General features: G+C 32.5%; 1 protein-coding gene across 1 annotated transcript in view; it reads left to right on the forward strand.

The window, feature by feature from the left end:
* Positions 1-19,153, forward strand: part of LOC134690141 (death-associated protein kinase 1-like) — a 40,452-nt gene extending 21,299 nt beyond the window's left edge. Inside the window, exons 9-17 of the mRNA XM_063550117.1 lie at positions 3,325-3,543; positions 4,566-5,225; positions 6,215-6,321; positions 7,611-8,064; positions 10,521-11,296; positions 12,030-12,060; positions 14,341-14,609; positions 16,189-16,216; positions 18,038-19,153. Of these exons, the coding sequence (XP_063406187.1) occupies positions 3,325-3,543; positions 4,566-5,225; positions 6,215-6,321; positions 7,611-8,064; positions 10,521-11,296; positions 12,030-12,060; positions 14,341-14,609; positions 16,189-16,216; positions 18,038-18,411 (2,918 nt within the window). The 3' untranslated portion in view covers positions 18,412-19,153. The remainder of the gene's footprint in view (positions 1-3,324; positions 3,544-4,565; positions 5,226-6,214; positions 6,322-7,610; positions 8,065-10,520; positions 11,297-12,029; positions 12,061-14,340; positions 14,610-16,188; positions 16,217-18,037) is intronic.
* The last annotated feature ends 1,060 nt before the right edge of the window (positions 19,154-20,213 follow it).

Here is a 20,213-nt window from a genome sequence, read left to right on the forward strand (position 1 = left end):
TGTATTTTATAGAAATTACTATGTTAGCATGTGCACTCTCATGTGTGCCATTTTTATAATTTATTTATGAAATTCTTTTATATCAACAATGTATTGAACAAGATTCGAAATCATTTCCGATCATTTGGGGGATAAACATTTACCCTTATTGTCTCCATATGTCCCTATGTACCACAATTATTTTGTTTTCTTGAATAAAGTGTTCCTCGACCATATAATGTGAACTTCATACACAATATTTGTTACCAAAACACACAGACACAGTGCCAATTCTGGATCACCGTTTTTGAGTTGATATATTTTAAGAAATTGAAAATGAATCTTAATTTACAAGCTGGGGTATTTTTGTCTCGAGGAGGATCTGTTGCAGTTTTTAAACACCCGCAACGACGTATTATGGTATACCGTTGTCCGTCCGTCCATTGTCCACACTTCTGACAATAACTAAAAGAAGGCTTCAACCAACTTTGATGAAACTTTGTTGACCTGTTAATATATATTGGCGTAAGCTCCCTTTCGATTTTTATAAATTTCAGATTTTTCGTTTCCATGATGGAAGTGTTATCCTTAAAAAAGGGGGATTTTCAAATTTTTGGACAACAACTCAAAAACACTTTCACCAATTTTTATGAAACTTTGGTGAATCATTTACATCTATTGATGTAAGATCCCTTTTAATTTGTATAATTTGCAGATTTAAAATTTTTGGTGTTATGCAGTCTTATACTTAAAAAAAAATAGTTTTTTTCCAGTTTTTCGGATAATAAATCAAAAACTATGGTGACTAGTGTATATCTATTGAACTAAGTACCCTTATGTTTTTTATATAATTTCTGATTTGATGTTTTACAGTGGAACTTTTCTTCTTGACAAAAATGTCCTAAACGGCCAAAGAAATTAATTAGTTTAAAAAAATCATGTAAATCATAAAGACAAGCTAAAAGTGCAACGAGCGTATTATGCGCTTATAGCACAGCTCTTTATTGCACTTGAACAGATGAATATGTACAACATGGTGGATAAGAACTGCTCTTTTAATATGATCGCAAAAATTGAAAATTTTTTGGTGGTATATTGGTATACCAATGGCGTAGTTGTCGTCGGCGTCCGAAGACTTTTGGTTTTTGCACTGTAACTTTTGACAAGTAAAAAGAAATCTATGAAATTTAAACACATGGTTTATGACCATAAAAGGAAGGTTGTGATTGATTTCGGGAGTTGAAGTCCCAACAGTTTAGGAATTAGGGGCCAAAAAGGGCCCAGATAAGCATTTTTCTTGGTTTTCGCACTATAACTTATGTTACACATACAAGTGAGAGGTTTAGCTAGCTATAAAACCAGGTTCAATCCACCATTTTCTACATTAGAAAATGCCTGTACCAAGTCAGGAATATGACAGTTGTTATCCATTTGTTTGATGTGTTTGGACTTTTGATTTTGCCTTTTGATTTTTGATTTTCCTTTTTGAATTTTCCTCGGAGTTCAGTATTTTTGTGTTTTTACTTTTTTTTTTTTAAGTGAATAGAAATCTATGAAATTTAAACACAAGGTTTATGACCATAAATTAAAGGTTGGGATTAATTTTGGGAGTTGAAGTCCCAACAGTTAAGGAATTAGGGGTCAAAAAGGGGCCCAAATAAGCATTTTTCTTGGTTTTTGCACCATTACTTAAGTATAAGTAAATAGAAATCTATGAAATTTAAACACAAGGTTTATGACCATTAAAGGAAGGATAGATTTTGGGAGTTTTTGTCCCAACAGTTTAGGAATAAGGGGCCCAAAGGGTCAGAAATTAAACTTTGTTTGATTTCATCAAAAATTGAATAATTGGGTTCTTTGATATGCCGAATCTAACTGTGTATGTAGATTCTTAATTTTTGGTCCCGTTTTCAAATTGGTCTACATTAAGGTCCAAAGGGTCCAAAATGAAACTTTTGTTTGATTTTAACAAAAATTGAATTCTTTGGGTTCTTTGATATGCTGAGTCTAAACATGTACCTAGACTTTTGATTATAGGCCCAGTTTTCAAGTTGGTCCAAATTGGGGTCCAAAATTAAACTTGGTTTGATTTCAACAAAAATTGTATATATGGCTTTCTTTGATATATGCTTATTCTAACCAGTTGTTGGCATGACACGGGTTATGTTCTTCTCAGATATGTTATGAAAGTATGATACTAAACCCCTAACGTGAAGGATTGTGCCTGATATTCATATGATGAAATCACAATCTTTCAATCAGTTTAATTGAAGTCTGGAGCGGGCATGTCAGTTAACTGCTAGTAGTCTGTTGTTATTTATGTATTATTGTCATTTTGTTAATATTCTTTGGTTACATCTTCTGATATCAGACTCGGACTTCTCTTGAATTGAATTTTAAATGTGCGTATTGTTATGCGTTTACTTTTCTACATTGGCTAGAGGTATAGGGGAGGGTTGAGAACTCATAAACATGTTTAACCCCGCCACATTTTTGCGTCTGTCCCAAGTCAGTGCGGGAATTTCTTGCTACATTGAAGACCTGTTGGTGACCTTCTGCTGTTGTTTTTTCTATGGTCGGGTTGTTGTCTCTTTGACACATTCCCCATTTCCATTCTCAATTTTATTTAGATTTTTTATGTTTGGGCCCGGTTATCAAATTGGTCCACATTGAGATATAAAGGTCCAAAATTGAACTTTATTTGATTTCATCAAAAATTGAATTCTTGGGGTTCTTTGATAAACTGAATCCAACCATGTATTTAGATTTTGGATATTGGACCATAATCATGATAATAGGTAATGTCCAATTTAAAATTTAAAGTTTTTAAGTTGAAGTTCTTAGACCACATTCATTATGTGTCAGAAACCTGTGTTGTAGCAACTATTTAATCACAATCCAAATTCAGAGCTGTATCAAGCTTGAATGTTGTGTCCATACTTGCCCCAATGTTCAGGGTTCGAACTCTGCGGTCGTATAAAGCTGCGCCTTGCGGAGCATCTGGTCTATGAAGGCAACAGTGTGCATGATGCAAAATTTATGAATTTGAAATCTAATCTATGACTTAAATTATCTTTCATGGAAATTCATTAACAACATAGTATATATTCATGTGTAATTTACTTTAAATCAAACTTATGTCTAAAATTTCATATTGCAATTATTCTCCTTTAACTATAAACAGTTTAAAACTGGACTGCAGGGTAGAAGAAAAACCCCAGATATTCCTTATTGCTGAAGAATATTATAATACTACGTAGTCACTATTCCTAATGTGTAAGCAGATATTTGTTAGACATCAGCAAAACATCAATAATTAACCATTTAGGAAATTTTTATTAATAGATTCTATGTTGAACAAACTGCTTGGCAGTGGAAGCTACCAATCGTTTTACATGCGCTGCATGGTAACCGGCCAGTTCGCTACTGGGAAATCAAGTCTAGTCAAGCTTTTAGTTGGGGATAATGTTCCAGAAGGGCGACAAGCCACTGATGGCATTTCCCTCGTTGAAGGTCGTTGTGGACTTGATATAGAGACAAGAAACTGGATCAGGATTGATTCAGGTAAGAATACACATTTACATATATATGGTTTTAATATTACATTTATAATAATAAACATGAAGTCTTGTTTTGCAGGTAGATGTACGCAAGCTCTATTTTGTAAAGAAATGGTCAAAATCAGATTTTTTTGTCGTATGACATTCAATCCTTATCTCAAACGTTCTGTGTGTGCCTGTCCTAATACTGCAATTCAGGGTTGGTGTTGGTTGCTCTCTGTTACATCTGTTTTTCATTAATTGTTTTGTCATTTATAAGGTTATTGGTTTCCACTGTGTCACTGGTTTTAGATGTCTGGTCAAAACCTTTTATTATACCCCCGCTTTAAAAAAAGGAGGGTTTACTGTTTTACCTTTGACTGTCCTTCCGTCAGTCCGTCCTTCTGTCAGTCCTTCAGTCAGTCCGTTCGTCCCATGAATATTTTTCGTCACATTTTTCTAAGGAACTACAATACAAGGATTTCTGAAATTTGGTTTCAGGATTTATATAAGTCAGCTATACCGGGTGATGCGTTTTCAGATTCATCACTCGACAACTTCCTGTTTACACTCTCATATCTTTACACTATTAATATTATCCACTTGTGGCGGGGGTACCATCAGTGAGCAGTAGCTCGCAGTTTCACTTGTTTTTTTAGATCTGGTCAACTGCTCTTTACTGAGTAGTTGTCTCATATGCATTCATGACACATCAGTTTTGAAAAAGACTAACATTTGTTTTCCTGTTTCAATGATGAAAAACAGGTTTTCTGCTAATGTCAGTTTTTCAGTTACATTGAGTGACTATTTGACTATAAAGTATAAATATATCAAAGTTTATCTAGTTTGTATGTACTGTGGATTATTTTATTTTGGTTTATACCAATGTTCGTGGATAGGGATAATTGATTAAGTGGTTTTGTTACAAGGCAATAGAACACTTGCAATTTGTTGAACAATTCATTTTTTGGTGTGCATGTTCCTGCAAAATCGTTCTTACAAAAATATCAAGGATAATATTGCAACAGTTATTTTTTTTATATACAGGAACATATAATGCCTTGGATGTAGTATACAATAAGGTTTTAATGACCTCTGTTGAAAAGGATGAAAGAAAACAAACAAAAACATCAGGAAAACATAAATCCGATGCAAAACTTGTTGAACTTCCAAATAAAGACGATATTCATTCTCAGAAGTCAGAAGCTACCAAGTCAACATATTTTCCTGTGAACCTCTCAGGTGAGCCTTCTACACAGTCACAAGCTACCAAGTCCACATATTTCCCTGTGAACCTCTCAGGTGAACCCACTACACAGCCACAAGCTACCAAGTCGACATCTTTCCCTCTGAACCTCTCGGGTGAACCTTCGCAGCAGCCACAAGCAGCTCAATCTTTGTCACAACAAATTTCCTCTATTGAGTCTAATAAACAGCAAATGAAGAAGAAAATGACAACTAAAATGACCAAAAAAGAAATGAGGAGGAAAATGGAAGAGGTTCTCGAAACTGGTAAATATAAGATGAAAGTTGGCAGGCTCATCTTCTGGGACTTTGGTGGACAGTATGTTTATTATACAACACACCAGACATTCATGACTTTCAGAGCGTTGTTTCTAGTAGTTTTTGATGGAAGTAAAGGATTGAATGAAGAAATACCTGATGTACTGTGTTTTCCAGGACAGCACATGACACCAACACCAGCAGGTAATTTATATCAATTACTATTGTAACACCTATATATTACTGAACATACTTCATTTACCAAAGACATGCATAGGGACAATTAAAAACCAGTTGTGAAGAGAAACATCCTCATCTTGATCAAAAATCTAACTTATTTGTTGGCAAATAAATAGATAGAAGTGGTAGATTATCTAGTTTTCATTCCTTTGCTGGTTTCAAAACTTAGTATATGTACCTACAACCTAGCATTTTAAAACATTGCAAGATGTATTTGTGTTGTTTTGCTGTTGGATTTCTGTCTCATTGATGTTAACCCCATTCCTCCTTTAATTCATTCAAATACATAAATATCACAAACATCACTGATATAGTATATGTTTCATAACGAGTGAGAATATAAATTTTTATGTCTTGTCGTGACCTTTTACTGACCAAATGATATTTTTCATTTGTCCTTTTATGTTGTCAAACTGAAACCTCAGACATTCAAGACTTTTTGTATGCTTCAAAATGTTATAAAATTTGATAAAAGAAGATTGTCAGGTGAAATGTGTGAGTGTTTTGTATAATCTATTTGAAGAAATCTCAATGTATGTTGCCTTGGACGAAATGTACATCATCTCAACCTTTGAAAGTCATCATTGACCTAACAGATGAGAAATGGTGATGCCGTAATATTGTCTTGTAATGCTAAATAAGCCAGTCAAATTAACGCTGATTTTCATTTCACTTTTTTGTATCACACTCTGTGCAGTGTGATACGAGGAATACATACTCAAGCAAGAAATAGATAACAGGTCACAACAATAAGAGAATGTGATACTAAACACTTTTAAGAACCATAAATGTTTACAGTCAAACACTTCAATATTTATTGAGAAATTCAGGTCAAGTAACTTTTTTTCTGGACAAAGGATAAAGTTCTCAAAACGAAAATTTCCACATCCCTGAACATTTAGTTACAGAAAAAATTAAAACACAAATATTTTTAACTTTTATTTTTCTTTCAGTCTTTTTACTGCACTGGGTAAACTCAATCCTGACCTATTGTAAGGTGGTGTATGCTGGCATCCCTAAGATCTTGTTTGTTGCCACCCACAAGGACAAGGTACCAGTGGTAAGTGGAAAAGATATTAATAGGTCTTTTATAAAGGCTTCCCTAAGATCTTGTTTGTCGTTACCCATAACATGCATAAGGAAAAGATACCAGTGGTTAATGAACACGACATGAATATGTCTTTTATACAGGCAATCCTTAGATCGTGTTTCTTGCCAGCCATAAGGACGGACAAAGTACCAGTGGTAAGTGAACAAGATATAAATTGGTATTTAATACAGGAATTCCTTGGATCTTGTTTGTTGTTATCCATAAGGACAAGGTACCAGTGGTAATTAAACAAGATATAAATAGGTCTTTCATACAGGTATTCCTTAGATCTGTTTTGCTGTCATCCATAACATGCATAATGACATTGGTACCAGTGGTAAAATGGAAAAGATATAAATAGGTCTTTTATACAGGCAATCCTTAGATGTTGTTTTTGTTGCCTACACAAACAAAGTACCAAAAGTAGGTGATTTGGATATAAATCAATAGTATATATATATATTGGAAATTGTTTTTAAAACCTCCTATTGAATAGGTATGATATACTTGTTTACATACATCTGTCCACGTTTTCATTCCTTCAATGGACTTTTAGTTTTCCTTTAACAGAAGTAACACATCTCATAGTACCTATATTTGGGTAAACAATTTAAAATACTGGTATAATAAAATGTACCCTTTTATTGAAAAAAAATCTATTTCAAAGCTCCAAAATATGCGTATGATAAACAAGAACAGGCAAAAATATCCTCGATACAGAATATGTATACTCCAATAGTGTGTATGTGTATGTTTAAACTTTATGGTCCTTGAAAATTGGAGAAAAGACACATAACGTTGGAAGTCTGAAGTTCAACAAGGTCTTTTTCCTGTTTAGATCTGTGTTTTTTTTTTATCGGAGTCTTACGCTGTAAGTAATACGTCAACTAATATTATTTTATGGAATTATTGTAAGGTGAATATGTCTGTATATGTCAGGCAGGGTTTACCTTCACTTCATTTACTCTGTTCATTGATAACTATGTAATGTATATCTTAAAGCTATATATCTACCTACATGTATAATAAAACCTATCTTAAAACTTGAAATATAAATTAAACAGTACAGCAGATGAATTATTATTTCAGCACTTTTAGGCATTTTTTTTAAAGCATTTAAATCATCATCATACTGCATTAATTTATATAGCAATAAAGGAAAAATTCAGCATGGCATCAACATTCTTTTAAACAACATACTCAAAAACTGTATTTCATGATAATGCTTTTGTTTTAAAGTCTACTTTATTTTTTGGCAGGAGAATGTTGAAACCAGACGTGCACTATTGTACAGTGAAGTTGAGGAATTATTTAAAGACCACGAGGGAAGAAATCATCTTGTCCTTGACAAACAAATATTTGTCAATGCAACTGATAAAGATGATATAGAAATTAAATCATTAAAGAAAGCCATCACAGAGCTTACTTTCGATCATCCTTGTTGGGGAGAGGACATGCCGAACGCTTGTGTTCCCCTTGAACTGGAGATTGCTGAAATGGTAGCTTCAGGAAAGCAAATCTTGTCATTGGTAGAACTTGAAGAATTGAATTCAATCAGCAAGGTGTCCGTTCTGGATTTTGAACAACTTCATGATTTCTTACACTTCCATCATTCCCTTGGGAAGATTATCTACTTCGATACCCTTCAGCTCAGGAATTATGTTATAATTAACCCGCTACTCATGGTGGAGGTAATGAGATCATTTGTGACAGGTAATTATAAATTGTAAATTATGATATAGTCGAACATGGTGAAGATGTCATTGGTGACATCTCTGACATCATATAATATACAAAGAGAGAAGATGTTAACAACTGTAATTGGTATTAAAATAAGCAATGCTTTGGTCAGAAAAACACTGACAAATCAAAATGTATTTTTGACTTTTTGATTTGTTTTCGTACTGATTTATTTTTCCTCTGATTTTCCTATATTAATTTCATTGTCAGTTTGTTTGTTGGTTTGTAATTCAGAAGTTTGTATACACTTAATTTGACAACAGGGAATTCAGAGCTCCAGATAAGCTGCGTATTTGCGTGTTCACGCAATACAAATATTAGAAAACCCAATGCAATTGTCCATTGCAGGGTTCAACAACCAAATTAATTCAACGGAAAACCCAATTATATGCCAAAACCATGAGTTTTCAACCCTTTTATTGACTACCGTTTGCGTTATTTACCCTTATCTGTTTAAAGTCGTCGCGTACACTATTTTTATGATATTTATAATTGGAAATTTCCTGTCGTTCTAAAAATAGATCCCTGCATCAAGTACCTGAAATGGGTCCCTGTTTGAGATTTCCCTTGCTCAATAGGTACACGTGTTTTTGTAAACATTTCGATTTTCTCGGCGTTTATCTAATGAGCGTGTTTCATGAGTCATATTTTTTTCGCACTGCTCGGGATTTATCATAACATACATTGAATTAAAACGAAAGTGAATGTCCGGTAAAAATATTGAATAGAAGCATGTTTTCGGCTTCTTTTGAAAAGCTGAGGGAAAGTTATGATGATAACAAGACTCAGCTAGTGTTTTTAGGAAGCGTCCATCAAATGCACGGGCATTTGTGCGTACCATAACGAGAACATTGCTAATAAACACGGGGTTTCATCAAAATCGAAATCAGTTGAAAAAGTAAAAGGCCAAATCAATTATGAAATGATAAAGCATCAGAAACCAAAAGTTCTAATTAAAATACAACTAAACCCAGATTTATGTCAATTGAATAAAACAAAAGCATTCAGGTATAATTTTATATACTATTTTTTATTCATTTTACGGTTAATTATATAATGAATACACATACCATGCACACAGGCACTGGTCTCAGAATTTATTATATTAAGGTATAAGACGAGTGCCTGTGAATACACATATCCGTTTTTTGTGAGAAAATACAAAACTGGCAAAAGGTTTGAAACGGAACACAATTTAAACCTACAATTGCTCCTCAGTGAATAAACCAAATAAAACAGCTAGCAAATAACCCTAACCATAACCCCAAACCAAATAAAACAGTATAAAAACAAAGAAAGAAACATATTTAAGATGGGAAAAATGGGTTGATATAGCCTAAATATTCAATATTGTGTCGATGAAAAAACCCAATTCATTAAGGAGCTTGGTGGTGAAAAACCCAATTTGATATTAACCTGAGGGGTGAATTGGAATTGATAATGCAATTAAAAAACTTTATCACCCAATTATATAAGAAAATGGTGGGTAAAAACCCCAATTTGTGAATTCTTATCTGGAGCTCTGCGGGAATTGAAATCAACCCAAATAGCCAGTCAAATAATGTTTTGTTAAATTTACAGGCACCTGTTTAATTTTACTGTTTGGTTTTTTTTTCAAATGAAAGCTTGTTGTTTTGAAGATTATTAACATGATTAATGTGTCTTGTTTTGAGAATGCACGACATCTGGATGTGTCTTTTATTTTGGAGAAAATTCAGATTAAAAGTGGAGCAAAACTAGTTTTCTGGTTAAAAATAGCTTATTTTTGATTTATTTGCTTTGGGGATGTGTATTTTTTTATACGCTTTGTTAATACACCATTCCAAATTTATTCCTGGTGTCAATCAATTTCTATTAGCTTGATCATGTTGATGCAAATGCACAAAACACGTTAAAATTCAAAACAAAACTTTGACATGCAGGTGAAATGACAAGACTTGTACATGTTGTATCACATTGAAAACTATTTATTTTTTCGAATTATAAAAATATTAATAGGTCACCAAATTCAATGTTAAACAAAATCTTTAACCATACATCAAAAAGGGAAAAGCAAGGATGAATATTGGATTAAAAGGTGTAGAATAAATGTATACAATAAACATGGTGAAATTAAACAAAAGTGTTCCTTTATATTTTTACTGAAAATTCAGAAATGTTGTCTGTCTTTATTATTCCAATTTTTAAGAATGAACACAAATAAGGGATTATAATTGCGATTTCAGGGAAATCTCCATCAAGATATTTGAATTGATATAAAATAACTCGATCACTACAGTCCCATTATCGTTATTAATGAAAACTTATCACTAATTACTGAATTTACAGTTAACCCTTTGCCTTTCACACCTGTACAGCCCATAATAAATATGAATAAAAAAAATCATGCCGTCCTCAGAGGGTGATTTATCTCTGTATGTTTCTTTCAGACATAGGATTTTGGCCAAAGAAAAGAAGAATGCAGGTAATATTCAGTAGAATGTCAGAAAGTGGAATCATACACCGAGAAGACCTGTATAAGATTTGGGAACAAAAGGATTTCCGTCCAATTTTACCTTACAAAGAGTTTATATTCAACATCCTCATTCATTTAGATATTCTGGCAGAGCAAAGAAGATATGACACAGGTACAGGAAGTCGTATACCAGTAGAGAACTTCTTTGTTCCCTGTATGGTTACAAAAAGAAACACAACCAGCTTTATGGAAAAAGAATGTACACCAGAGAAAGCAATATGTCTAGCCTTTGTTTTTAAAGGAACTGTCATACCACCAGCTTTGCCCAATCGTCTGATCAGTGCATGTCTGAGTATGTGGACTCTGAAGCAATATGAAGGGAAAACACTCCTCTTTTCAGGATTTATTGTAGTCTCATTTGACAAGGCACATGATGTTGTAGTATGTGTTGAAGGCAACAAGATTCTTCTTTATCTCGTCCATAAAACCTCGGCTGGACTTATAGTACCAGATATTGCCACTGCAGTAAAGGAATGCTTAGTTACAACAATGGAAAGAATATCAGATTTCTATCAGTCCACAATCCATGTAAAACACAGCCAACAATTACCTTTCCATATTGAATATTCATGTTTTGAATTGAAATGCTTCATTAGTGAAGAGGCAGCTTTGCAGACCAATGAATGGGTTTGTGACAAACATAAACTTACACACAGACAAGGAAACTGGGTTGTTTGGAATCAAGATAAGGTAAACATTATAATATACAAAGTACGGCCAGTAAGCAAATTGCAAATTAATTTAAAGAATAAACAAGATTGAAAACTCAAAAAACAGAACCCCAGTTTTGAAATTCTTTTCTTGAGTAGTAACAAGTAGTTGTAAATAAAACTATAAAGATTCATTATATCAACGTGCTAATTATCATTAGATAATACACTATTTTTCATTTTTTAACTATTACTAAAAAAACATTTGACTGTATTACTCAATTTATTTCACTTGACTGGGCGGAGTTTCACCAGTTCGCTCATAACAAACCAGTCCATCTATGAATAGGTGTTTTAGGATAAACTCATTAATGAAATGTCCAGTTATTCATTTGTAAATTACTTTGATAACACTGATAGGTGATTAGAAATCACTAATGATTATAACGGTAGTCATCCTTGTCACACACATCTTCAAATAGACTGTCCTTATGCAAATTAAAACGTGAGCTCCGCCCGATCAGTTTAAATAACATTGGTAATACAACAACAAATGGCTGTGTTCGTGGTACAAATGTACATAGTTAGTCTACTCTGTTTTGAGTCTGTTCATTGTGTTACTCCCATTTTGTGTAGGAGTTATGTTCTTCACAAGGTGGAGATTTCCAAAACTGATAATGATAGTAGAATTGGTGCATATTTTGATAAATGAAATATCTCCTATTCTATAGATGATTAAAATTATTGCATGTATGTATGTTTTATTTTTACAGATAAAAGAACAGTGTGAACTACATTGTCCAGGTAAAATTACTCTAACGTAGCTTCACATGATTTAAAACTTGAAACAAGTTACTTAGTGATTGTATGCTAATCTGAACATAATATATTTACTTTTATGAATTTAAACATTCGACAAAGAACTGATAGGTGGCACATTTTCAATGGTTGTCACAAATCTGAACAAAGTTGTAAGGTGATTGCTTATAGAAGTGTTTCCCCTTAAATGCATTTGTTAGTATTTTCTTTATTGTAGATAAATGAAAAGTCATGTTAAAAAGTTAAAATATCTGCAAAACATGATCTATGAATAAGTCGAACTGCTTATAATTAACTTGTCAAAAGGTTCAGCTTTAAGTAAATCACAACATTTCCCTTGGTTTTAGCTGATAGATAGGCGAAAAAATAATAGAAACAGATCAAGTTTAAGTTTCGTTCCGCTCCGCTAATTTTTACCAAAATTATGGGCTTTTGTTGAAAAGCACAGTAAGAGTTATATATGGCCTTTTTCTTAAACGCTTTCAGATATTGGGATAATTTTTGGCATGTGTGTTAACCAAGATGAATTACAGATCAAGTTTAAGTTTTGTTTTGCTTTGCTAATTTTTGCCGAAATTATTGGCTATGTACTTTGATAAATTGTTGAAAATCACATTATACGAACTTTTTTTCTAAACGCTTTCAGATATCGGGCTGATTTTTTATATGAGCGTTACCAATGATGAGTTACAGATCAAGTTTAAGTTTCGTTTTGCTCCACTAATTTTTGCCAAAATGAAGGGTTAACAACTTTGAAAATTGTTGAAAATAACAGTTTTACAGACTTTTTTTCTATACGCCTCTAGATTTTGAGCTGATTTTTGACATGTGAGTCTACCATCATGTTTGTGTCCACATGTGTTATTGAAATTGCGGATCTTTTAAACTTTGAGACGGGACCATTCATGTCCCTTTGACACATCTAGTTTCTAATCTTTTTTCAAAAAATGTTTATGAATCTACTGAACAAATCTAACCAAACTTAGCCCAAATTATTTTTATATTATCTAGTTGCATGTGTCCGTTGACCCCATCTATCAACCAAGATGATCGTTATGGCTTTTAACCTTATTTTCTCTTATGTGTAAAAGCTATAGACGATAGAGAGAAACATTTACATTTGTTATATCGCAAATCTAAATTGATTTATCTTTACAATGGTGTATAACATGCCTACATTTGTTGTCGGAATCATCCGTAGCAATCCTACCAAAGTATATCACTCGTAATAATTTTGCCAACTGCTAATGAATTGGCAATAAACGCGTCACATCTGCTTATATATCACGGTTTCTGATTGGTCAATTTTATGGGAAAGTCTAAATGATTATCAGAGTTATCTGATCTTGTTCGATTTTTATACGTAAAGTTAAGAGAGAGTCTGAATGACATTGATGTCATGGGAACATTTGTATCTAAAAAAGGAACCTCTGAACTTAGACATACCACAAAAACACTTGTGAGCTTTTTTTTTCAAGGTATCTTATATAATTTTACTAACTGGGGGATGAGTTCTATTCAGACAAAAAAATAACAGTTTTTTTCTGAAACAGTTTTTATAATTAATCATTTACTGCGAGATGTTTATTTCCAAATTTTCAGTGGTTTGGCAAAATTATTAAGATTGACATACTTGGGTAGGATTGCTTCGAATATTTCCGACGACAAATGTAGGCGTGTTATACACCATTGTAAAGATAAATCAATTTAGATTTACGATATAACAATTTTAAATGGGGTTGACAGACTAGAAAGTGGCATATAACGGAATTTCCTCACCGCCTGACATTTTTCTAAAATGCTAGTTAAGTACCTTGTGTTATATTAAGGTTTATAGGGGGGGGGGAATCTGAGACAAGTGCCTGTAGAGAGAAAATATAAACAAGAAAAAGATCAGAAATACATTACAAAAGGTATTACCAAAAGAACAATTATACCATGAATTATGATTGTAGTCTACAAAGTTAGCATAACTGAAGATGTACAAAGACCTAGAGGAGTCACACAGGCTCTGTAAAGCCTCTTGTTTGTGTCTTTTTGTCCGTGTTTTTTCAACCCATGATTTTTGATATAATGGTTAGGTTTATAATTTTGCCTTTGATACATTTAGTCATCTATCCTTTGTAAACTGTACAATTATATCAGAAGATATAATGAACATTCTTTGGTTATTCATCCCTAACCATGTTAAACAAAGTAATCTATCAATCTCTTAAATTTTACTAGTCAATGCTAGTATTATGTATCTTTTTTATACAATTCTAGGTTTACAAGATAGTGCCTTAAATCAAATTCCGAGTGACGTTGAACTTCATCGATTAGCAGCAGGATGTGACGAAACCACAATACGAGAGTTGGCCATACATCTTGGTATGACTCTTCAAGATTGGGAAACACTAAGATCTAATAATGCTCAGATTGAGATTGTAAAGTATAGAATACTGGTCAACTGGCGGGAAAAATACTCAGGAAGATTTAGCAGAATAGCAAAAGCTTTAACAGATATGGACTTTCCGGTCCATACACTGTGTCAGGTAACTTGTTTAGATACACTGCATAAACATTATTATATAGATAAATGAAGATGTGGTGTGAGTGCCAACATAGATGTTTTTCCCGTCATTTTGTTTAATTAAATATCTCGGAAAGGAGCTTGATAACTTATCTGTATTTAAGCTTATTTTGTTCCTTAACTATTGCTCTTCTGACATATAGTATAAATCATAAATTCTTGATTTCTTGTTATTTCATATCAGTACACCCTTAAGGAAGACTACTAATACCGGACTGAACATCCATTACAAATAATTGGAACCAGCTGCAGTTTGATGATGTATAAGGGATGCTTGGGAAAATATCTGCATTTCTTTGGGATATACCTTTGTTTTAATCAGTAGGCTCTTTGCATTTTAGTTGTTAATAGTCATATGCGATGGGTCACACTAAATAAGTGGCTCCCTATCATTTAGTTTTCTTACATAATATAGTAAGGGTTACAACTTAGAACAAATGATTATATCTTTTTAATAGTTATTGTAAACACTTCAGTTCATTTTAGTAAAGATATGTACAAATATTTTAGGAAAACAAATGTCTCCCTTAAAGCCCAGAATACCATAATTGATAGGTTTATGTTTTTTCTGATAATAAATATATAACGAGTTATTCAATTTCGATTTACAATGTTCCGAATATGTAAAAAAAAAATCACTATTCCATCTTACTATTTCAAAATCATCATGTGCTTTTAAGTTTAAGTTGTAGGGGAAATTATGGTTTTGATCGATACAGTTTTTGTTCATTGGACATTATAATATGATTTTGAGTCTGACATTTTGGCCTTGGTTTACACTCTTTTATATCAATATTGTTATATATGATATGTGTATGTCAAAGTTAGCTCAAATAGGTGTTTTACTTGCACATAGTATTACACAAAAGCCCACATAATAACATATGAATATAAAATGGTTAGCCTGAATATGTTCACGGTAATCATTCTGATACCAAAACCTTTGAATGTAAGATTGATATGCAGTTATGGTAGACCTCCAATCCCTTGGTATGAAGTTTTTTATGTATCGTCTTGGTATGTACATGTATATGGTGTATGTGTTGTCTTGGTATGTAGTTTTGTATGTATTTGTGTATGTGTCATCTTGGTATTTACATGGTGTATGTGTTGTCTTGGTATGTATATGGTATATGTATTGTCTTGGTATGTATTTACGTATATGTCGTCTTGGTATGTAGATGGTGTATTTGGCGTTTTGGGTATGTACATGGTGTACGTATTGTCTTGGTATGTAAATTGTGTATGTGGCGTTTTAGTGTGTTGATGGTATATGTGTAGTCTTGGTATGTAGATGGTGTATGTGTCGTCTTGGCATGTAGATGGTGTATTCTCATTTTGGTATGTAGATGGTGTTTGTGTCTTGGTATGCTTGTATGATAGTACCATGTGAGAAATATGACAGTTGTTATCCATTTGTTTGCGCATTTGCTTTTGCCATTTGATTATGGACTTTCAATTTCAATTTCCTTGGATATTGTAAGTCTTGTTGATTTACTTTTTTCAAAGGGAATGTGTTGTCATAATTTTATTTGTTGTAGGTAAAAAGGGAAAGAAGAGCAGATACAGGTATGTATGGATGTTGAATGGTAAACATGGTTCACTTCATGGTTTTTCCTTCGAATTATAACACGGAAAATTACATTTCCATAGGTGTAAACTATATTCGTCTTGTAAACATGATATATGACGATTTAAACTAACCTATACATGCAAGTATATAGTGTCTCAGTCTGTCCATTTGAAATTTAAAAGATATGTTGTCGCTTTGTCTACCGATTATAAGTGAATATAAAACTCGTATAATTATAATGATGACTTACAGTTTGAGTTTGTGTTGCATTCAAAATAACACAAACATTAAACATTGCAAGGCTTTTTGTCTGTAAATCTTTAACCCATTTTAGCTAACTAGGATTAGTATGCTATGCAAGCTTTTGTCATCACTTAGTGTCCATCGTTGTACTCTAGTCGGTCTGTAATTGTTTAATTTTTTAAAAAAACGTCTCCTACAACCTGATATTTCAGGAATTATTGCCACGCTTTGGTTTAATATTTCTCGGGTGTCTACTCTGGTTTAAAATTTGTTTCCCTGGGATTTTTTTCATCAACAAATATGACACCTTTACATCTTTTTTTTTGTCATATTTATTGATCAATTTATTTGTTTGTATAATATATTATGTTGCTGTTGTTGCACACAATATATATGTGCTTGAGTGTATTAGTAATAAACCTTTTGATATGTAGACATGGTAGATATAAAAAATGTGGTATAAGTGCCAATGAGACAAATCAAAGTCAGACTTCTGCAAAGTATACCATTATAGATTAAAGTATTGTTTGTAACAATGAGCATTGTATCACATCGAACAGCAAGTTATAAAGAGTGTAGAAAAATGACGTGTAAAACCATTTAAACGGAAAAAACAAAGTCTTATATCTGTAAAAAAAAAACAGGCAACGAGAAACACGTTTGAACCACTTTAAAACGCAACAATTTCTGAACAACATATTTCATTCTAAGCACAGGTGCAAATAATAATTAATTGAAGTGGTTTGAAACCTTTTCATAGGAAACACCCTTCACAATTGTATGAAACAATCGTGAAACATGTTAACATCACAACATACAAAAAGACGTACACTATCAATATCATAACGCTGTTTGTTAGAAATAGAACATGGCTAATACACAGTTTTTGACTAATACCTCAAACTAGTTAGAACAAATCTGATAGAGAAGAAGAGAAGAGTTGATCAACATTTCAATTACTATCTGCGGAATTGAAAAAAAAATTGAACAGACTATTTTAGAGTCCTAGAAATGGAGTTATTACCCCTCGAAACATTTTATCACTTTTTTTCGTTTGGTAAATGTCAATAATGCAATAACCATGATAACAGTAAACATTTTATTAAACTGGACATTGATAATGCTTACGTTTATATTGAGATATGTGAGTTGTTTCAAATTGTAATTAAGTCATTGTGCATGGTTAACCTAAAACGCATAAGTCAAGAATACTTCAAGTTGATGTGAAAGGTGAAATAGGATGCAATTTATCACAACACTTAAGTACATGTTGACTGTTACAGTATATAAATCAGATTAAGCATATTGTAAGATTTTACTGGTCTTATTACTCATTTAAGGGTATCAAGATCGCCTAATAAAAACATCCATACATTATTCAGTCATTCATTTGATGGACCCTGCACTTATGTTATAGGTGTGTTTAAATACAAGAAAACCTTTTTATTATGCATTATTTATTACATTAGTTTTGCAGATAAGCGCCTGATGACTTTATAAACAAAACTAGATCTATATTATTGAATATGCGATATTTCAGAAATAATATACATTACATTGTATTAAAATTTCAGACATTCCTTTGGAATATCTAGATGGTACACCGACGGATGAGATATTAGATAAACTAGCACCCCAAATTGGTCAAGTATATTTTCAACTTGGTGCTGCCATCGGGTTGTCAATTGGAACCTTGGAAAATATTCAGAGCAATAATCCCAGAGATTTAGCAGCTCAAAATAGAGAGGTATTATTTGCATGGAGAGAAGACAAAACAGTTAAACCTACAATACGAGTACTGGTGCAGGCTTTAGTAAACATTGGGAGAGGAGCTCTTTGTTTACAGGAAGTTTTAACGAATGTGGATCCTAATACCCTTAGAGAATCAGAAAAAGTGGGAGATAAAGGTGCAATATCCAAGAAATCGAACAAATGTTCAATAGCTTGAAAGTGGACACCACAGAGTAAAGTTAGAACAACAATAATGCAATATGGAAAAAGTTCACTACAGCTAAGGTGAAACCAAGTAAAGTGCATTCCGGCCTTAGTGTTTCTAAAATACCTTCACTTTTGCATTTTACTTGTTCCATATATTCTGCGTGCAGCAGGGGACATAGGCATATTCCTTGCCTGTATATATATATTTGTCCTTCCATCTGATACAACAATGCTAAGAGACTGTTTGACAGAAAGCTTTCATACATGTTTCTTATCCTTTTTTTCATAGATTTGTTTTCGTACTGTATTCATATGTTATTCAGATTTCACAATTGAAAGTGGATTTAATAAGATTTTTTTTGACATTGTAACGCAATTAATTTTTGGGGGGGAATTGGTTAGATCAGTAAAGACAGAATAAACTCATGTTTACTGTTCCAGTATTATGTTACTTGAATGTTAAAAAATTGCAAAATTTTGATGTTTCTGGATAATCAATGGATAAAATCATTTTTGTAATTGATTCCTAAAATACTGGAATAGTGGCAAGCTCGTGCAATATAAAACAATACTCTAAACAGTATTAATGCAATAAACCATACTGTTGAAAAATGTATGCATTCTTTAAGTGTATGTTCTCTTATATGATGAAGTAATATAATAATGCAGATACTGTTCATTTTGTTAAATAGTTTGCATATATTAACATGAACATGGATATGATTAATTTTACCCATTCTGAGAATATTTCATTAACTTCAGGACTGCTTGTTCAAATCTTTTGTCTTTAATATAATTTTTTTAATTACAACTAGAAACAGGTTATGTAACTTCTTAGTTTCCCTTTTGCACCAGCAATGAAAGCTAACTTAAGTAAAAGTTTCCTCTTCCTGAAGCAGGGAGTATTTACTAAAGAACTTGCTAATGACCTCGATATTTAAAGAGAAGGAATATCATGAATATGGTGTACATGTATTTCAGCAGAAGCATGCCAGACTCGGCCGTATATTTCTATATTTCAACAAACAGTGACATGTTTGTGTTATAATCACTGATCAGAATGAAAAATAAGGAGATAATTTGTGATTCAATGAGAAAACTATCCACCGAATAGTATAATAATGTGAATTTAAGCAACTAAACCCCTACATGAAAAAATGTGAAACAATTCAATCTGATTTATGATGAAACAAATAACTCATAAAACGGTGGATTTTAGCGACCTTCACTTCCCATGAGGGTCCAGCATGGTCGGTTTTCATCTTTTTTAATCTTTATTTATTGCAAAAGTACATAGCTAAAAGGTTAAATTGTCTCCCTTTATATAGGACACCATCTATATTATAAGTACACATAGTATTTATGATGAAATTTATATATATATATGTTCACCATAACTTTGAAATGTAAACAAGCTACTTTTTTTTTGTGTGATTATCATTATGACTTATCATGCATAGTTACTGTATTATAAATTTAATAAAATTGTCAACATTTGTAACAGCTTTTTTCTTTTAATACGATATCATTATTGCACCTGTATTTTAATAACAAACCCACATTTGCTTGAGAATACTTTTACCCGCTAACATGTTGAACCCAAACACATGCTGTATGTGTGTGCCTGTCCCAAGTTATACAGTTTATTCATGTATATAAAGGATATACCAAAAGCATCAAAAATATTCTTAAGCTGAAAAAGTTGCAGATCGAAGATACGGAAGGGCATTTAAAAGTTGTCTTAAAGAAAAGCAGACGATGCAATGTATATGAAAGAAAAAATGAAAAATCAAACATCAGTACATACAACTT

This window comes from Mytilus trossulus, chromosome 11 (assembly GCF_036588685.1).
Source record: "Mytilus trossulus isolate FHL-02 chromosome 11, PNRI_Mtr1.1.1.hap1, whole genome shotgun sequence".
Taxonomy (NCBI): Eukaryota; Metazoa; Mollusca; class Bivalvia; order Mytilida; family Mytilidae; genus Mytilus; species Mytilus trossulus.